Below are 21423 nucleotides of genomic sequence, written 5' to 3'. Positions count from 1 at the left end.
ACTGGGTCTGTGACTACTTCATTGCTTGACATTTTCTCTATTACAGCCTTGATAGGTGACAAAGTGATCGTCACTACTTTGCCATCTAGAGGAATCTTGATCTTCTGGTGCAAGGTGGATGTTACCGCTTTGGAAGCGTGAATCCAAGGCCTTCCCAGAAGTATATTGAATGATGCTTCGATATCCCCTCTCTGAAAATTAACCTTTCGCTCGACCGGTCTTGTGGCTACAGTGAGGTTAATTAGCCCTACTATATTACGTTTTGTTCAATCGTATGCTCGAACAACCTGGTTGGTAGGAGTCCAATCGGATTCTTTCATACCCTACTTATATGCTGTCTTTAGTGGTATGACGTTAACAACGGAGCCATCATCCACCAAAGTCATTGGTACGTTCTTCTTTAAGCATGTGACCGTAATGTATAGAGCGAGGTTATGACTGGCGCCGAAGGGAGGCAAATCTTCATCTGAAAAAGTAACTGGGTTACTTAGTTTAACTGAGTCTTGGAAGACTAGGTTGACTACGTCATCAGGCGTAGAGTTGTGCGCTACGTTCAATTTAGCCAATGCTTGCTGTAAAGCTTGACGATGGGGAAATGAACTCGCAACTAGTTGCCAGACTTAAAGATCGGCCTTTGTCTTCTGCAGTTGCTTTAGCAAGCGGACAGTAGATGTATCTTCGCCATCATTTGGTGTGATCATATCCTGAAGGACATGTTTCAGTTTGAAACATTTCTCTTTATCGTGTCCCTTGCCTCTGTGATATTCGTAGTATGCGTTCTCATCCCAGAATTTAAACTTCTTCTCTGAGTCAGGTGTAGGTCATATGGGTTGGAGCTTACCTTGTTTCATCAACCTTTTCAGAGCGTTGGAGTATGAATCCCCAATGTTTGTGAACTTCTTTTGCGGGTTATTCTTCTTAGATGATTCGACAAGGTTAAACTCATCGGTTTTGCTAGTGGAGCCATAAGAGCGACTCGTTGAACCCCGATATACACAACCTACCGTTTTGGACAAGAGTCCTTTACGGATGTTGTCTTCAATTCTCGTTCCTAGGACAGTCAAGTCTCTGAAAGACTTTATGTTTTTGTATCTCAAATAGTTTGCATAAATGAGTCTCAAATTATCCAAGAACTTTTCCATAAGAGTGGCTTCATCTGGACGTTCAACAAATTGTGTGCTAGTCTTTCTCCACCTACTTAGGAAGTCGTTGAAGCCTTCTTTCTCATTTTGGGTAAGAACCTCTAGAGTGCGCATATTCACTTGGATCTCAGCATTATCCGCATATTGTTTGGTGAACTTATTTGCGGCATCGTCCCAAGTGGCAATCTTCTGGTGCTCCAAAGAGTAAAACCATTGCTTAGGAATAGTGTCGAGAGATGAAGGAAAGATCCTTAGGAACATCTCGGGTTTGATGCCTTTGATAGACATATAATCTTTGAAGGCACGAATATGGTTCAAAGGGTTTTCATGCCCCTTGAACTTTGGGATGTTAGTCATGTTGAAGTTGGTTGGCAATTGAGCATTTACCGCCTCATACTTGCGATTATTCTCCCTGTAGATGTCATCTCCCTTAAGGTACATTAATTGCTCCTCCAGGTATTGGAGTCGCTTTTCAGCTTCAGTGAGACCTAGTGGGGGGTTGACTTCTGGTTGTCCAACAAAGGGTGGAAGGTTATCATGCATGCTCATGTCGGGAACATCATTCTCTGCAGGAGAAAATCTAGTTTCTACGGCAACAATTCGGCGTTCGATAGCATTTAGGCGAGCATAAGCTTGGCCTTGGCTTGTTTGGAGACGGACGAGCGCAACTAGGATTAGATCATTACCAATTCCGGGTGGTCCATTAATGCTTGCGGGACTAGTTCCAGGCATCTTGGAAACTGGGGATAAGAGATCGACGACGAATCAAAACATGATCGACCATTTTAGCACACTTACTCAAAAAAGACTCGACTTGTGAAGTGGGTGTGTGCCACTGTGTCAAGTGAGGTTTGAAAATGACAGAATTTGAAATGTTTATCTTAGGCAACTGTAGTGTAGTTGTAGGAGTGACGACTCGAAGTGGGTTTTTGAAATGGGTTTTGAGGCCCGAATTTTGACTGGACATTTGGACAGAGTTTCGACTCATTTTGCGCTATTTTAGGCCATTTTTGAAAATATTTACATTTTGAAAAGGATTTTATTTTACAAAATTTCGTCATGGTTTTGTTTACAAAATGGTGATCACGTATATGATACAAACATTCATACAGGCATTAAAATGGTATGCTGAATGCATTTAAAGGGTTTTGGCTTGAAAGGTGGGTTGCCATACCAAGCAATCAAACCCTGGTCTGTAGAGAGGTCTGTGCCAAACATGAGAAAAGTCGGTTCCTAGTCCATTTCCTCGAGTAGTGAAAGCCCTTGATACAAACATGAGTATGTACCATGGTATAGTTAACGTCAATCGCTATCTATCCTTAGGCCCATATAAGAATTTGGACCGTCCAGCCGGGACGCTTGGTCGAATGGGTTGGGTTAAGCCTAGAAAAGACGAATAAAACGACCTAAGAAGGTCGAGTAATTAAAACCGACAACTGTCTCGTATAAACTATTCCCTAACCTCGTTCAAGTTTCACCCTGGGTAACACGTAAGTTCATCCCCAGCGAAGTTGCCAAACTGTGGACATGGGCCACCCGCGCAGCGCGCACCCGCGTTTTTGTGAATGTTTATGGCGGCGGCACTTCTCCCACGGAACCTTGGATAGCCAAAGCACGTCATGGGCCGTTACCGATTTGTGAGGCTTTGAAACCGGTGAAAGGTTGAATAACCCTGCATTTGTGAAGTCGCCACCATTTTTTATGGGAACTTGGAACCGTTCGAATACCTCGTGTCATGTGAAGACACAAAGTAGTGACATGAACACTAAGAACTCGTTACCCTTAGCATTCTATGTCTAGAATGACTTTCATGGATGCCAACGAACACGGATGTTCACAGAGATCTGGAGTAAGGGGTGAGGGTATGTATTAGGAAGTCCTTTTACTAAACATTTAATCCCTCCCGCCTCGATAGCGGCCTCTACTAATGAATAGGGAAATCGTTCGTATTTGATATATCGTCGATTATATGCATGCAATGCAACATCCACAAATTAATCCTAGCATGTGAATTAAACTATGTCGGTGAGCAAATAATTAGGCAACTATTAATGTCGAGTTGAGATTTAGAATTGATTACATGTGAATACAAGTGGATAGATCATACATAAGTAAATACGATAAATAAATAACGATAATTGAAATTACAAATGAATTACAAGGGTTTAATTGATTTACGTCAAAAATACACTTAAGACGGATTTTTGGAGAGAATAAAAGGGTAGAAAATTAAGGTAATAAAATAGGTCAGATTAAGGGTGATATTACGATTATAGTTAATTAAACACCTAATTAAAGCTACATTACAGCGAGAACGGAAATTCAGGGACAGAGATCATCTCGAAAAGGCGCAGCAACTGCTGCGTCCCTTGGAAGAGGCGCAGCTGTTCTTGCGTCTGTTCTTGAGTTGAGCTCTGACAGTGAAGTCAGAACCGCGGTTTGTAAATATTTGTTGGTATATTTACGATTGGTTATTGACGTCTAAACTCAAGTGAAAATGTTTTAGCAGATTAATTACATCTAGAACCGTCATAAAAAGGATAAGAAACGAAATAAAACAAGTTAGAACAAATTAGAACGAATTAGATTTATTTACGGTGTCAGAATTACAAAAGGAACGAACTTGAAAGAATAGAACTTGATAAACTGGATTCAAACAGGGAAATATGTACCAAAGAACAAATCTTAGAAACTTGATATGAACAAATCGAGTTTCTAAAATCCGGGTTTGATTTAATGACGAAAACCCGCAAATATCGAATTATAAAGGATTTAAGTCGAAAATAAAATGTGATAATCAAAAGGAATTATTAGAAACACAGTTTACGTACTGAAGAAAGAAACAAAATAAGAAAAATAAGACGAAATGAATGAAACACAGAAAACCGGAGGAAAAAGAAGAAGAGCAGAGAGCGGCGTAGCCTGAAGAGGCGCGGCAGAGATGTCTTGCGACCCTTCAAGAGCCGCAAATTCTTTTTGCGTTTAAATCACGACGTCTGGTTACTGCAATTTCGTAAAAACAGTTTGCAATAAAGGTTTTTAAAATCGGTTTTAAATATACTTTTGACGTAAATGTTACAATAATGAGTACAAAAATAAAATACAATAAAAAAAAGATGGGATTTACACCCTCAAACTTACATGATTGACGAAACGAGATTGACTAAATTAACGTTAGTGATTGCTCGACTCGAATGTATGTAGAAAGTGCCCTTGTTGGAGGATTTTAGATTAATTGATTGATGTGTAGTGGTCAAATTGGTCGGTCATGCAACGTGACTGGAACTCGGAATGATCTGAGCTTACGTGGTCGATTGATCAAGCACGTAGGCGTCAAAAGCTTAGAGCAAAGTCTAGAATGCAATGGGAGAAGAGAAGGGCGGACACTCGCGTGAAAAATATGGAGACCGAAGGTCTCTATTTATACCAAAAAATGTGAAGAGTTTTGGAATGACACAAACTTTGGAAAGAATAACGGACTTATTCCGTGAATAGCAAAAGAGGGCTGGAGAAGAGGCGCAGCAGCTGCTGTGGTCCTTCCAAGAGGCGCAGCACCTGCTGCGTAATTTCCCCAGAGGTTTCCTCCTGCGGAAGAAAGATTTCCGCATTTCTTTTAGGGAATTGTGGTAGATCTCTACTTCTTTATTCCATAAAATATGATATTTGGGATATATTTTACCAAAAGATGTAAAATTAAATTATGGAATAAATATCTAGAACATTCTAGAACGTTCCGACTCGGCATTTTAAACGGTTTCTTAGAAAATGAAGTGGTTTTTGACCCAGACTCCAAATGAACTCTAATTACTGTCAAAACGACCGTATCGGCTCGTAGATGACGATCAAGGGGTAGACACAAGTGTTTGAGCTATCACCTGATGATAAACTTACAGGACTGTCAAAAATCGTTTCGCGTACCAAACATGCGGCCCAATCGTCACTGGGTGGTTGGCGGAAGGTGCAGAAATGAGGTATCTACACATGTTTGGGAGCAGATATATGTTGGATGAAGGGGAACATGTCACGCTTGATGCTGGGCCAGCACTTCTTGAAGAAGCCAGCATGATACCCGTCAGATCCCGGGGCTTTGTTCGACCACAAGAGAAAGAGACCCATACGAATCCCTTCTTCACAGGGGACGGAGAAAGAAATGATTTGAGAGAAGGAGGGTTGAGGAGAGTGATCACCTCAGCATGAGACCTAGTGGGTGTTTACGTAGGTGTGGGATTTCGGAAGCTAGGAGCTCTAGTTTGTGGGGTTCGAGGGCTGCTTGGTGAGACTTCCATCGACAAAAAGGGTGTTTGACCAGGCAAGGTTCGGATATAATCGGGCGACCTAAATAGAGGGTGAATTAGGTGACTTCGGTATAATCTGGCTGGACCGGGTGGCCTAACCATGGAAGTTGTGTGTATTGGAGTTCCTTCCTTTTCTAACCCTGCCTACGGTATCTATAATTGTACATATGCGTACATAAAATGGGTTATACGAAATGAATTTTTTTAATTTTTTTATTCTTACATATCATAACCAAACTAAATTTATGTAAGAGTATTAAATCAAATTATTTTTCATTGGTAGACATTTATCACATGCACTAACCAAATGAACTATGACATAAAATAAAACAAGTAAATAAAGTAAACTTTCATGACAAAAACATGCAAACCATTAAATATTGATGGAAAAACTACGAAGCACGATGATTTCAATAGTGATTCCGGGTCCAACTGCAATCAAAACACCATCATTCAACCCTTGGCCTGTTGTAGGCATACCTTCCTTAAATGACCTATTCCTTATCTCATCCAACACAAATATGATTGTTGTACTCGACATGTTCCCGAATTCACTCAACACGTGCCGACTTGCTTCTAATTTATGATCCTTTAGCCCGAGTCGAGCTTCCATTTTGTCTAAAATTGCCGGTCCACCCGGGTGAACTGCGAAGAATATAGAGTTCCAATTATGTATATTTAATGGACCAAAAGCTTGAAGTAGTGGCTTTTCAATGCTATCTGCGAGCACTTGGGAGAGTTTCTTTGACAAATAGAAGTTTAACCCTGTTTCTCTTAATTGTCCTCCAGCGCCCCATTTAGTATCTGGTATTAGACTTTGGAAAGCTGATACCATTTCAAAAATAGGTCTCTCGCCAATCGCTTCATTCGGATTTGAGCCGATAATCATCGCGCCTGCACCATCGCTGAAGAGGATATGCCCCACCATAGAACCCATATCACGTTCACCTATTAGATTATTTATAAAGTAGTAAAGAAAAATACATCAACATAAATTTATAAGTCGATATATATTTTTCAAGGCTATTACAGTACATGTTTATTTGTATCTTTTCGTGTTCAATACAATGGCTTATTCATTTGGAGAATCAGTTGTAAAATACTCTAGAAAATTCTTTGGTCCAAAAAGTGCAGACAGATCAGATCATAATCGTAGGTATGATCTTAATATATTAGGATCACACGAATATACTTGTCTTAATGTTCTATAAAGTATAATCTTAATATTACTAATAAGACGGATTTAGTAGAGTATAGAAGTGTGGATTTAGGCAAGTTATTGGTGGAATAAGTAGCGTTTAGAGGTATAATTGTATAATTCATTCCTATTTCATGGTGTTAATTGCATTTGAGAGTAATTAAGTTGAAATATGGGTTAATGGAGTTTTTTTTAGATGAAATATGAGTATATATATTATATCAAAAACCAATCCAATATACATGAGGCTTGGGGTTCAAAACCCCCAAAGGTCAAACAAATCAGACCCAAAACAAACAAGCTAAATTACAAATCAGAGTAATTAAACCAGCCATTTGTTGTGTGACCCAACTCAGGGCCAGTTTTGCTATGTCCTATTCTCCTTGCAGTTTCCTCAATTTGAAGAGCTATGAGTTCAGGCCTCATCACTGAAAGATTAACCCTTGTAGAGTTCCTTTGGTACCAGACGGTGTAGTGGAAAACATTGAGTAACATTGTCATAACTTTTCACTCTCTACTGCTTTTTTTACCATTCTGAAGCTGATTGACAGTAGGGAAGGTTCTTCCAAGCCAACTGGCAATAACCTCCTTGATCTTGCAACTATTGATACATTCATGGAACAAATGATCAAAAGCTTCAGGCAGTTCTCTACAAAGTAGGCACAGATTATCCTCACAAAAACCTAAATGAAACAGTTTGGTTTTAATGTTTAGACCTTCTTGCATAATGAGCCAGGTGATGATTGAGTGCTTGGGTATGTTCCAGCTGTTCCATACCAGAGAACACCAATCCAGTTTAGGCTATTGAGTACTGAGCCAGGCATAGCCATTTCTGACAGTGTATCCTTTAGCATTAGGTGTCTAACAGTTCTCAGTGAAACCATCTTTCAATTTGTCTTAAGAATGCCAGTCCTGGGATTTCAGGTAAATATTACTTACCCATTTTATCCAGAGCCTGTCAGCTTTGCAATACACCCAATTAACCAGTTTCCCTACAGCTGCCACATTCCAAGTTTCAGCCTTTTTAATGCCAAGTCCACCTGTATCTTTGGGGAGAGTAGCCTTGTCCCATGCCACTAAGGGGACCCTGTGATATTCAGAACTCCCATCCCAAATATAATTCCTGCATATAGCCTCAATCCTCTTTATTACACACTTAGGTATCAAAAACATATTGGCCCAGTAGCTATGAAGAGTATTCAGCACTGAATTAATAAGAGTGATTCTGCCAGCATAAGATAGTTTTTTTATTCCTAGAGCCTCAATCCTCTTTATTACACACTTAGGTATTAAAAACATATTGGCCTAGTAGCTATGAAGAGTATTCAGCACTGAATTGATAAGAGTGATTCTGCCAGTATAAGATAGTTTTTTTATTCCTAGGCTTCTGATCTTAGATATCATCTTTTCTGTCAAGCTGCTGCAGTCTTTTTTGCTCAGTTTGCCAGGTTGAATGGGGACCCCCAAATATCTGAAAGGCAATTTGCCCTCTGGAAACCCTATTACTCTCATTATATCTGTTTTTAGATCAGTTGTCATGCCACTGAAAAAAATCTCAGACTTTGTATTATTCATACTCAAGCCAGAAGCCTTAGAAAAGGAAGGCTGTAGCAAAAGTAATCAATCTAGTCAAATAATCCATACAAATGGTGAAGAGAAGTGGTGAGATTGGGTCACCCTGCCTAATCCCTCTTTAACCCTTGAAATATCCAAAATTATTACCATTCAAAACCAAAGTGAAAGAGGTTGATCTGATGCAGGCCATAACAAGCTTTGTAAAGTGACTTGGGAAATTTAGACCATAAAGCAATTGTTCTACAAAATCCCATTCTACAGTATCAAATGCTTTTTGAAGATCAATTTTGAATAGGTATCTAGGGGAGACATGACTCCTGGCATACATATGCACAATATCCTGACATATTAAACATTTTCAATGATAGATCTTCCGTGTATAAAAGCTCCTTGGTTGTCATGGATAATGTCAGGGAGCACAAGAGCCAATCTGTTGCAAAGTAGTTTAGAGATGATTTTGTAGAGCTTATTACAGCAAGCAATAGGTCTAAATTGCTTAACAGAAGTGGGCCTATCACACTTGGGAATAAGAGTAATGTTAGTGGCATTAATCTGAGTAAGCAATTGACCTGTGGTGAAGAAGTCTGCAATAGCTTCATATACATCATGCCCAATCATTTCCCGAGTATCCTTAAAGAATCCATTGGAGTATCCATCAGGGCCTGGAGCTTTGTCCTTGGGGATGGAGAAAACAGCCCGTTTAACCTCTTGATAAGTGACATTGCTATTAAGGACTTCAATATGTTCAGAGTTGTAGACCTTGCCATGGGCCAGAACAGCAGGTCTGACTACATCAGTAGGACTTCTTTTACCAAGCAGATCTTTGTAGTATTCTAGGAAAGCATTCTAAATAGTATCAGTGTCCTTACAGACCTTCTCCTTTTGATCTTCAATTTGGATCACTCTATTTCTCATACATCTCTTCTTGATAGCATTATGAAAATAAGCTGTATTACTATCTCCATCTTACAGCCACTGGCCTTTTGATTTCTGTTGGAGGAAGCTGTCCCTGGCTTTTGTCAAATTTTGAAGCTCGGAAATAAGGACCACTTCCTTCTCAATAAGACCAGAATTATGGATATCAACAGTAATCTGTAATTGAATGTCAGCTAACAAATGGGCAGCTTTGCTAGTCTTATTCTCAATGTCAGAAAAGCATTCTTTATTCAAGGCTTTGAGACTATATTTCAATCCTTTCAATTTCTTAACTATGCAAAACATTTTTGTCCCTAGCACAGGTCTCTCCCACACTTACTTCACTTTTGGTAAGAATGCACTGGCATTACTCCACATGTTAAAGTATTTAAAACTTCTAGCCTTCCCATTATTAAGATGCATATTACTAATCACACAAGGAGTATGATCCAATAATCCTTCTGGATGAAAATGGGCAGCCATATCAGGGAACTTATCCAACCATTCTTGATTAATTAAAAATCTATCAAGCCTACTATACTTCTTATGCTCAGCATCCTGTTTATTGTTCCAGGTAAAGAAAGCACCAGTAGCCTGAATATCAACCATACCACAATTACCCAGACAATTCAAGAACTCTTCCATATCCTCCTGCTTTGTCTGTCCTCCCATCCTCTCATCCGGGCTTATGACAGTATTAAAATATCCAACCAGTGCCCAAGGTCCAGAGCACTGCAAAGCAAAGGAATTCAACCAGCTCCATGGGTCAACTCTCGCAGCTCCATCATTATAGGCATAGATCATGGTAAGATAAAAGGTTTGCTGAGAAGCTATCACAGTAACCTTAACATGAATGAATTGAGGATTGTACTGTAGAATCAAAATATCAAACAGACTTGGTTGCCAAATGAGCCAAACCCTACCACCCTTATGAGTACGGCAGTTGGTAGTTACACACCAAACATCAAATAAATTTTGAGAAATATTACTCACATTACCAGCATTAATTTTTGTTTCTAGTAAACCAAAAAGACCAACATTCTGCTTATTAATAAAACTTTTCACTATTTGTTGTTTATTTACACTATTTAACCCTCGAACATTCCAAAATCCTATGTTATTCATTATTACTGCTTTGGATAGGAGGGTTACCATTTTCAACTACCACCATTTGATGATCATTTAACTTTTCTGAGGTATTAGATGACTGTGTAGGACTGTCATCCTGAATTTTGCAATTCTCCTGTGGCTGAATTGTTTGGACATTATTAGGAGTTGTAGCCACCTTTTTCCCAGGAGAATTTACAGTTGCATTCAGCACAGGATATTCGGATTCATAAAGCCCAGGGGTATTTGCAGCTGGCTTTGGAATAGGCTTCCAAACTTTGCGAACAGGCTGTGTTTTCTACAACTCTTTCCTACAATTTCTATCCTCATGCCCCATGCCTTTACACTTTGTGCAAATGCTTGGTTTCCATTCATATTCAACTTTGAGCACAACAATCTTACCATGTTCATCCTTAAACTTAACAGAGTCTGGAAACTTATGTCCCACATTCAGTTCCACCATAGTTCTAGCAAATCCCAATCTCGTCTTCTCCTTAGTGGCTACATCCTTTTTAACATATTTTCTGACCAGGCTTGCAATGGATGGGAGGCATTTCCCCCTGAACTTCAACGGAAGTCCATGCAATCTTACCCAAGCAGGCACCACCTTGACATCCTCCTTCAAGAGATCCACATCCACCTGCCATGGTTTTACTATAAGTGGCTTATTATTAAACATATGATAGCCAGCATTAAGCACTGCATCTTTGTCTTTCATTTCTTTGAATCTTACCAAAAACATCCCATTTGTAAGAAAGATACCTTATCAATACCATATTTGCTCCAAACACGATGAATAAAACCATTAAGCACTCCCGTGGAGGGTTAGCATCGAGCACAAAACAATACACTGCCTGATTCCAATATTCAACCTCCTCTTTAATATCATCATTGGAAAATTCAAGCAAATCTTCATTGACGTCTTTCAGAACAGGGGTCTCTACAATAACAGAGACACATTCATCATTCTTTGCATCAGGTTGCTTACCTCGTTGTGTAACCCATGCCATGTTGGTAGATGGGTCTTCTTCATCCTCAAATGATAATCCAGTCAGTTGATGTACTTCATGCATAGGCTTCGTACGTATCACATCTTCTTCATCAGGTCCTCTCTTTTTCTCATTATTACGGTCAAAACTACTCTTCTTTGATGGTGGTGTACGTTTAGGGATGGATCTTTGACCATTACGTGATTTCTTAGCAGAATTTCTTGCCATAATAACGAAAAAAAGAGCCCTAATCAATGGCTGCAAGTCACTTTTTTTGTTGCCTCGCAGTCGCCAGTCATATTAGGTTTTTTTTGTACGAAAAGTATCTCGGGTTAATGGAGTTTACGATTGTTTTACTCTACATCATTATATCCATTAGTTAAATTAGTCCTTCTCTGTGAATTTGACCCTTATGTCCATTATATTACTATATTTAATGGTGTAATTGAGTAAGTGAATATAAATTTACTTTGATAGGCACAGCCTATCATGCACAAACCTACGACTACATAAATCGATGGTCACGTCACTATTTTAAAAAGTTAGCAAACCTTTTTAAAAACGTTATATGTGGTAGTGGTATCTCAGTTTTTCCTAGCTGCATATGAAATTCAATCCTTAACAGCAAGCTTAAGGGGGACTGAACAGTTAGTTTATATGATGGCTTAACAACAGTATTAAAAATGAGTGAAGAGTTTGCATCAATCACAGATTCACAGGAAGACACTAAATAAGTTGTCCTAATTTATCTAGAATTCAGATTGTCGAAAAGCGGAATTGTTAACATTATTTAACGTAGGTTTGCCTGATGAAGAATTAGCTGGTGATTAAGGCTTACATATATGATATATACATCCGCAGTCGGTTGTCAAATGTCATGATTCTTTACTTATCGACCACGCCTGACCATTTGTCAGAGAGAATAAGGGTTTTTTTACATGGTATTCCTTATTTTTATTTTTCGAATTCTACGTGCTACCCACGCTTTTAAAAATAACAGTGGTAGTCCTTAACTTAATGAAAACATTTAAAATACCCAAAATGCTCTAATTCGACTCATTTAAATGTGTAGTTTACGCAATTTTGATTGATTTTTTGGCAATAACTTGTCATGTCATTTATATAAATATCATTACTCAATCGTAAACCTATTTTCCTTACAAAAATGATCTGTTTAAATACTTTACTTTTAGTACTTTTGATATTTTAAGAACATTTTACTAAGATTAAAGGAATAACTGATGTTTTTAAAAAACCTAGAGATACTATCAAGCAACAACAACAACAACAACAACATCAGAGCCTTAATCCCAAAATGATTTGGGGTCGGCTGACATGAATCATCCTTTCGAACCATCCATGGGTGAACGCACGCCTCAAAATGCGAATAAAAAGGGAAAATGAAAAACAAAAAGGAAGAACGAAAATGTAATGGAAAGTCAAGGTAAACTTAGGGGTTTTAAAATCGAATTCCGGATTTCTTTTATAAAAACTTAAAATTTAAATTGAGAGAAAAGATTAAAACGATTTTAAAAATCGAAATAGAATTAAGGATCCGGAATGCCTTAAAAGTAAATCAAGTAAAATCTATAAGAAAGTGGTTGGTAAAAAGGTGTAATAAAGGAGAGAAGAATAAATAATTTAATTTCTTTAAATTAAATAAAAACACTAAATATGTCAAAAAAACATCAAATACTAAAAATCCACATGTATCCTTTCCCTCCATTGTGCCCTCTCCGTCACCATACTCTCCTCAAGCCCCGGAAATCTCATATCGTGCTCTATCACTCTCAACCATGTCTGTCTCGGTCTTCCTCTATCTCTAGTGACCTTTTCTGTTCTCCAAGTCACCAGCCTCCTAACTGGTGCGTCCATAGGTCTCTTTCTCACATGGTCAAACCATCTTAGTCTGTTTTCCATCATCTTGTCCTCTACTGGCGCCACTTTTACCTTTTCCCTAATCACCTCATTCCTTAACTGATCTTTCCTTGTATGTCCGCACATCCACGTCAACATGCGCATCTCCGCCACACTCATCTTTTGAATGTGACAATGTTTCACGGCCCAACACTCGGAACCGTAAAATAAGGCAGGCCTAATTGTCGTGCGATAAATTTTTCCTTTTAATCTTTGGGGCATATCTTTATCGCAAAGAAACCTTGAAGCACTCTTCCATTTCAACCATCCCGCTTTAATTCTGTGAGCCACATCTCCGTCTAACTCCCCCATCTTTTTGAATAATAGATCCTAGATATATGAAGAAATCCGACCCCTCAACAACATTCCCATCGAAAATAATACTCCCCGCCTCTGTCGATCTCAACCCCACCACTTTAGTGAACTCACATCTCAAATACTCAGTCTTACTCCTACTCAGCCTAAACCCACGAGTCTCTAAAGTCTGCCTCCACAATTCCAACTTTCTCTCCACCCCCTCTTTCGTCTCATCAATCAACACAATATCATCAGCAAACATCATACACCAAGGGATGTCGTCCTGAATATCCCTTGTCAACTCATCCATAACTATAGCAAAGAGAAAAGGATTAAGTGCGGAACCTTGATGCACCCCGATAGTAATGGGAAATTCTTCCGTTCTCCCAACATTAGTGCGAACACTTACAGTAGCCCCCTCATACATGTCCTTTATGAGGTCAATATATTTTCGAGACACACCCTTTCTCGCCAAAGCCCACCAAAGTACTTCTCTTGGTACCCTATCATATGCCTTTTCCAAGTCAATAAAAACCATATGCAAGTCCTTCTTCTTGTCCCGATAGTATTCCATCAACTGTCTCATGATAAAAATCGCATCCATAGTCGATCTCCCGGGCATAAATCCAAATTGGTTATCCGAGATGTCTACACATATCCTAAGCCTTTGCTCGATTATCCGCTCCCATAAATTCATCGTATGACTCATAAGTTTAATTCCCCGATAATTGGAACACTCTTGAACATCACCTTTGTTCTTGTACAAAGGGAGAAGAGTGCTTCTCCTCCAAATCTTGTTGAAGAGCATGGTTACCCATTCGATCCCTTTCTCCCCGAAGCACCTCCAAACTTCTATGGGTATACCATCCGGTCCCTCTGCTTTCTTTGACCCCATCTTCCTTAACGCCTTTCTAACGTCACTCTTTTGTATTCTACGCACAAATTCCCGATTAACCATGCTTGGTGTTACCCCTACATCTCCAAAACCTTGTTCCTGATGTCCATTGAATAAAGTAGCAAAGTAAGAACTCCATCTAGCCTTTATTTCGTTATCCTGAACCAGAACCTTGTCGTCCATATCTTTCACACATCTAACTCTCCCAATATCTCTCGTCTTTCGGTCTCTTATGCGAGCCAGTTTATAGATATCCTTCTCTCCTTCTCTCGTTTCCAACCTGGCATACACTTCTTGGTTAACTTTTTCCCTCACATCCCGTACGGCCTTTTTAGCAGCTCTTCTAGCCTCCTTGTACCTTTCAAAGTTCTCATCACTCATGCATTTCCCCAAAACCTTATAGCATTCACGTTTAGTCTTTATCGCTTGTCTCACCTCATCGTTCCACCAAGATGTGTCCTTACTTGATGGTCTATTCCTTTAGATTCCCCTACCACTTCCCTCGCCAAATCCTTTACAACATGCTCCAATTTATCCCACGTTGCATCAATATCTTTCCCCTCGCAATCCGACCAAATATCGCTACTTCCAACCTTATCCAAAAACGTTTGTTGGTTTCCCCCTTGTAGCTTCCACCACTTGATACGTGCCTCGCCGATTATCTTTCTCTTCCTCAAGTCTCTCCTACCACTAAAATCAAGCACCACTAGTCTATGTTGTGTTGCGGCACTTTCCCCGGGTATGACCTTGCAATCGGTGTACTCTTTCCTCCACACATTCCTTACCAAAAGGAAGTCAATTTGATTAGCATTTCCTCCACTTATATAAGTTACCAGATGAGAATGTCTTTTCTCGAACCAAGTGTTCATTACACCCAAGTCATATGCCAAAGCAAAATCTAATATGTCACTTCCTGCTTCATTTCTCTCCCCGAACCCAAAATCCCCATGAATGTTCTCGAAGCCAACTCGACTAGTACCCACATGCCTATTGAGGTCACCACCAATGATCAATTTCTCTCCAATAGGGACTCGTTCTACAACCTCTTCCAACCTCTTCCAAGGCTCGTCGAAAAGACGCATCCAAACCTACTTGAGGTGCGTAAACACTTATAACAGTCACCACCTCATCCCCAACTACATGCTTAATGCTCATAATCCTATCACTCTTTCTTGATACTTCTACCACATCATCGATGTAATCTTTATCAATGACAATACCCACTCAATTACGACTTTTGTGTTTACCCGTATACCAAAGCTTATAACCCCAAGGCGCTATCACCCTTGCTTTATCTCCGACCACCTTTGTCTCTTGTAGACACATTATATGCACTCTCCTCCTTTTCATAACCTCCTCTACCTCAGCTAATCTCCCTGTCAAAGAGCCAACATTCCAAGTACCAAAACGTAACCTACTACCATTCCTAAAGTCATGTCCTGATTTCTTTACCCCCTCTTGACCATGCTTCCTAGATCCAAACCTATTTGACACCACACCCATACTTCGAGGTGGCGCGCCTTTTTTGGGCGACGACCTAACAACCCTTGCATATTTTTCACTACACCCGGGTCTAGAAGATGTAGCGCACCCTTGCCTATTTGACACCACCCCCAAATGTAAAGATGGCGCGTCGCTTCCGGGCGACGACCTAACAACCCTCACATACTTATCACTACACCCGGGTCTAAGAAGTGCAGCGCGTCGCTTCTGAGGAGACGCTCCAACGATGTTCAAATTCCGATTCATGTCCATAAAATGTGACTAAGTTTTTATGCTGGCTGCCACAGACCTACCGCAACCCTCCTCCTTTATCCGGGCTTGAGACCGGCAATGAATGCCCGAAAACATTCAGAAAAATACAAGGGCGTATCACTAAGAAAAACCCATAAGGAAAATTGAAGAGCAAACCATTGTGTTAGAGAGAACCGTCTCTGAACTAGCCCTAATGAGTTTCGTTATATTATTAATTGAAATAATTTGTTGGAAAATTTCGATATATTAGTGCTCTGAAAATTAGCACGATATTTTGCCATAATTAACATGTTAATTATGTCTTTTAGTTTATTTGTAGGATCATACGATCCTACGATCCCATCCTATCGGTTCGATCAAAAGTATGATCTCATTTCGAACACATTAGAACAACGTGTCTATACACATAGATTGCTACCATGGAGTACAATACAAGTCCGGAATAGAATAGTACCTGGTGCTCGAAAGCACATAGTATTGATCTCGCAACACACTGCGAGGACACGAGCGCCAGGAGTATTTTCTGAAATAAGCTTAGCCAAGCGCAATACTGTACCACCTCCATAACATCCTTGTTGGTAGAGCATAAATCGTTGGACATTCGGGCCGAGATCGAGGAGTTTGAGTAGCTCATAGTCACACCCTGGCATGGCAATGCCACATATAGTGCAAAATATAATATGAGTGATCTTAGACTTGGATTGCCCCCATTCACTTATGGCCTTTAGAGATGCTTCATATCCAAGTTTTGGGACCTCTTCTATAAGTATGTCTTCACGAATGTTGAAAGATGAGGCATTTTCATCACATATTTGCGGTTTATCCTTTATGAATTCCATTGTTAAGTGCATGTAGCGCTTTCTAATTCCACTTTTTTTACCTAGAAGTTGTAATAATACCCAAATGAGATCAAAGCGACATTAAGGTTAGATCTTTATGGGGTGTTTCATCACCTCGAGAAGTGTGTTGTTATTTTTTTAGTTAACAAACCCGATTTTTTCGACCACCGTATGATCAAACACTTTAAGTTGAGCAAAACTAAATGACATCTATAAATCTTCTATATAAAAGTATAAAACAAGAATCACTTAAACCAATTGTACGCGTGTCATGTTTTTAGAGTTTTTTTCGCCTAAGCATCTATATCTATATAAATCACATAACAAAGGAAGATACAAGGAGACATAAGTAGTATAAGCTGTAAAGAGTTTTGTATTAGGGCTAAATAAAAGCGGAGGAAAATGGCAACCATAAACAAGGGCGAACCCACGCGGTAGCAAGGGGTAGCGGCCGCTACCCTAAATTCAGAAAAATAAATGAGAAAGATGATCTTTTGCTACCCCGAACTGATGGCTGTAATTAAAAGATAAGTACTTCCTCCGTCCCGGTCATTTGTTGTCCTTCGGTTTGGCACAAAGACCAAGAAAAGAGAAGAGGGTCAATTACTAAATGACATGTGGATGAAATTGTGTGTGAATGACCAAATCTATAAATACTATTAAAAGCCTAAACTTTAAAGGTCACATAGACAATGACACCTCACATTACTAAATGCCACCTTGCATTACCAAAATTCCACGTCACCAATTCTCCATGTAGTGTGACGTGTTTAATTAAAATGGTAATTCATGTTCGTATAATGATCCATTTAAAACGATACACAGATTAAAAATTTTTACATACAAAATAAATTAGTATAAAAAACATTAAATTTTGGCATTTTTAATTCCTAGATAAATTAAAAAATAATTAAATATCAAAATTCATACAAATTTCTACGTTTATTCTTAGGATATTTTAAGTAACAAATAAATATCACGTAATTCTAATTTTACGTTGTTTATGAAATAATAAAGAATTTGTTTTTATTAAGGGCAAATAATAAGATACTTAACATTGAACATTGACATTTTAATTTTTAAAAGTATAATTGGTTAAACGAAAAATAAAAATTTACATCACTCTAATTTAAAATTATTTATATGTGCAACTTCTTTATAAATATTATTGCAATAAACTTGCTCAATTTCAATAAATTGAATACATATGTAAATCTATAATATGATCTATATCTATATCTATATCTATACAATATAGATACAGACAAAATAAAAAAATATTAGTTGCAAACACAAAAACCAAATTGATACAAACTCTTTATTTCCTCTCATAAATTTGTACCAATCTACCTATTTATTTAGTTTTTATTTCTTTTATTTAATAGATGGTCTTTTGGTTTTCCCTCACAATTATTATACTTTGTGTTTATTTCACCATAATGTTTTTTATCTCCCATTTATTTTACAAAACATTCTTCTTCTCTCAAATAAATAAATTTATGAAATTAATTATAAAAAATTTCTTAAATAAATAGTACAACAATCCTCTTTTTCATTTTTATCCAAAAAATTGGTAGGTAAAGTATGCATATATAACCAATTGAACTATTTAAATTATTTATTCTTATTATGTTTTGAATTAATTAAGAGTTAGAATAATATTTAATTATTTTTTTTGTGTAATTTTTCTATTAGTTAATAATAATTCAATTATATTAGATACTTGGTTATCTAACTAAAATTAATCTCTAAATACCATGTGTTACATACTTATAAAATACAAACAAAATAAAAAATATTAGTTGCAAATACAAAAAACAAATTAATACAAACTCTTTATTTTCCTCTATAAATTTGGTATCAATCTACCTATTCATTTAATTTTTATTTCTTTATAATAAATTGTCTTTTGGTTTTTCCACAATTATTATACTTTGTATTTATTTCACCATAATTTTTTTTTATCTTCCCCTTAGTTCACAAAACATTCTTCTTCTCTCAAATAAATTCTTGAAATTAATTAGATAATTAATTACAAAAAATTTCTTATATAAATATTACAACAATCCTATTTTTCATTTTTATCCAAAAAGTTGGTAGGTAAAGTATTCATATATAGCCAATTGAATTATTTAAATTTTTTTTATTCTTATTATGTTTTGAACTAATTAAGAGTTAGATACATATTTAATTATTATTGTTGTGTTTGTATTAAAATTGTAGGAGGATGACATACTCACATATCAAAAACATTGCATGAAGTCTGGAAATAATGGTTACGGAACTTCTTTGCAATTATCTTTTGACTTGATTATATTTTTTTTTTTTATTGAGTTTTCCTTTTTTTATTATTATGGTGTATGCGCAATATCAAGTTTTTAGTACGAATCTCTAATTATTAGTGACATGTTACATTATATATTCCAATCCTTGGAATATTAATTGATAAATTTTGTAAATTGTACTAAATTGTCTTACACCTTTTCGTGCACTTTATTAGTTTTTCATGTACTCTTCAACTTGTATTTTGTGAATCATGGTATAAATCAAATATTTTAGTCGACAAACAAGATTATAAAAGTCTTAATGGAAGTGTTGAAGTTATATGCTCCAAAAATATAAATTGGATCTTTTAATGCGGATCAACGTAAATAATTTGCATGGTTTTTGATCGGAATCCGATGATCATTCTCCAATCCATTTTTTTTAACTTTGAATGTTTTCAAGCCTTTAAATCATTTTTGTTTTCCATCAAATATTTTCTTCTAGCACTTCCAATATTTCTTCGAGCAATGTTTATTTTTTTTTGTAATGATTTGTATATATTTTTCTTTTCTCATAATCAATTGTTACGAATATTTTTTATTTATCACCCCACTTCACTTTTTTTTTGTCTATTTTTATATTATCACTTTTTTTTCTTTGATTTCTACTTTGGGACATGCTTTTTACCAAATGCCTCTTATAACTTTTTTTAAAAATTACCAAATAAATGTCATCGTTTAAGGGTAAATTTCTCACATTACTCCACCAATTGCAAACGTTTTCCGAATCTTAATTATTGCGCACAAGTAAATGAGGTGATAATTAAAATAATGGAAGTATAATAATACAAATTGTGCATCCTTATTTCTTTGGAATTCATCGGGATAGACGTTAAAGCTTCTCACATAAAAGTTCACCAACAACAACAGATATAGAGATGACTCTAATTGACAAGAGATATAGAAATGAAACTAGAATGATGTCATTGTTGAACATATACATTTTCTCATGTATCCTCTAAAAAATTGTTCACACAAAATTTATTTTAAAAATTATTGAATGCGTATTTATTCTCAAATTTTATTTGTATAAGTCACATGTCATCAACTCCTTGCTAATAATTTAAGTATATCACTTAGGTCTTTCGTTATACAAAAATTATTTCAATAATATCTTTCCCGATACATTGGAAATCAACTGAATTTACAAGGACGATGTTGCAAGACCGACAAATCGACAAGAATTATAAATGTATTATTTTCTGAAATTTTTTAACAAACTCCTTTGAATTTAAGAAAATAAACTTGTAATTTTAGCCTAATTAGTAAGATAAACATAAGTTGTATAAAAGAGCGCTTTCGAAGCATTATTCATATCGTCTCTAATTGACTAAAGATAATATGTAAAATTCAGTTATAAAATATCATTATTATCCATTCATTTATATATTTTATATGTTTAATTTATTTTTAATTTCTTTTTCATTAGAATACGTTAGGTAATAAGGAATAGAATTAGATGTTCAAGTGTCCAACCTTTTGTTTTTTTGCAGGATAAAAATGGGACTAAGGTTCTTAGAACGCACCAAAACAACACTGAAAATAATATATCAAGTACTAGAATACCAAAAGCCGTCAATGTTGAGTGAACTGAATAACCACCGTGACAAAGCCAAGTGCCCTCGAAATCCAGAGACAATCTAAACAGCATAAAAAAAAAGCAGGGAACAAAAACAGAAAGGGGGCTGACAGTGATTAACACAACAAGACAACAATCAGTAAAAGGACAAACACGACGAGGACCGTAGCAAAATAAAAGTAGTTTGCAAACTTAATATTCTACTGTTTGAATGCAATTTTACGTTTTCCCATAATTTGTGTTTACTTTTGCTTCTAGGCTTTGAGAATAAGTTGTTTAAAGTGCTATGAATAAGTTGTTTAAAGTGCTATGATGAAACACAAGACAATACAATTTCTCAGTTAATTTATATGCAATACCAGCCTTCAAAATCAGAGAATGGACATTCGTATGTTCTTTAAAATGAGGGGTTCATGAGTTTTGGTGTCGTTGTTCAATAAAGAGTATCTGATTTCCAACAAATTCCAACTATTCTAATATAATAAATTTCCAAATCCCCTTAGATATTATAATATACTTATCCTCGAAAACTGTGGTAGAACCCTCTCTATTATCTTGCTTAGGTATCCTACCAACATATCTTCAAGATAATAAGC

At 36.9% G+C, this 21423-nt stretch overlaps 1 protein-coding gene across 1 annotated transcript in view; it reads right to left on the bottom strand.

The window, feature by feature from the left end:
- Nucleotides 1-5788: 5788 nt before the first annotated feature.
- LOC141658830 (chalcone synthase-like) overlaps nt 5789-21423 on the bottom strand; it is a 75868-nt gene continuing 60233 nt past the window's right edge. The window contains exons 2-3 of the mRNA XM_074465618.1: nt 16540-16965; nt 5789-6385 (exon numbers count right to left, since the gene is read on the bottom strand). Coding sequence (XP_074321719.1) covers nt 5811-6385; nt 16540-16965 — 1001 coding nt within the window. The 3' untranslated portion in view covers nt 5789-5810. The remainder of the gene's footprint in view (nt 6386-16539; nt 16966-21423) is intronic.

The sequence above is a fragment of the Silene latifolia genome, chromosome 6 (assembly GCF_048544455.1).
Source record: "Silene latifolia isolate original U9 population chromosome 6, ASM4854445v1, whole genome shotgun sequence".
Taxonomy (NCBI): domain Eukaryota; kingdom Viridiplantae; phylum Streptophyta; class Magnoliopsida; order Caryophyllales; family Caryophyllaceae; genus Silene; species Silene latifolia.
This window is presented reverse-complemented; position numbering and strand designations above follow the sequence as displayed.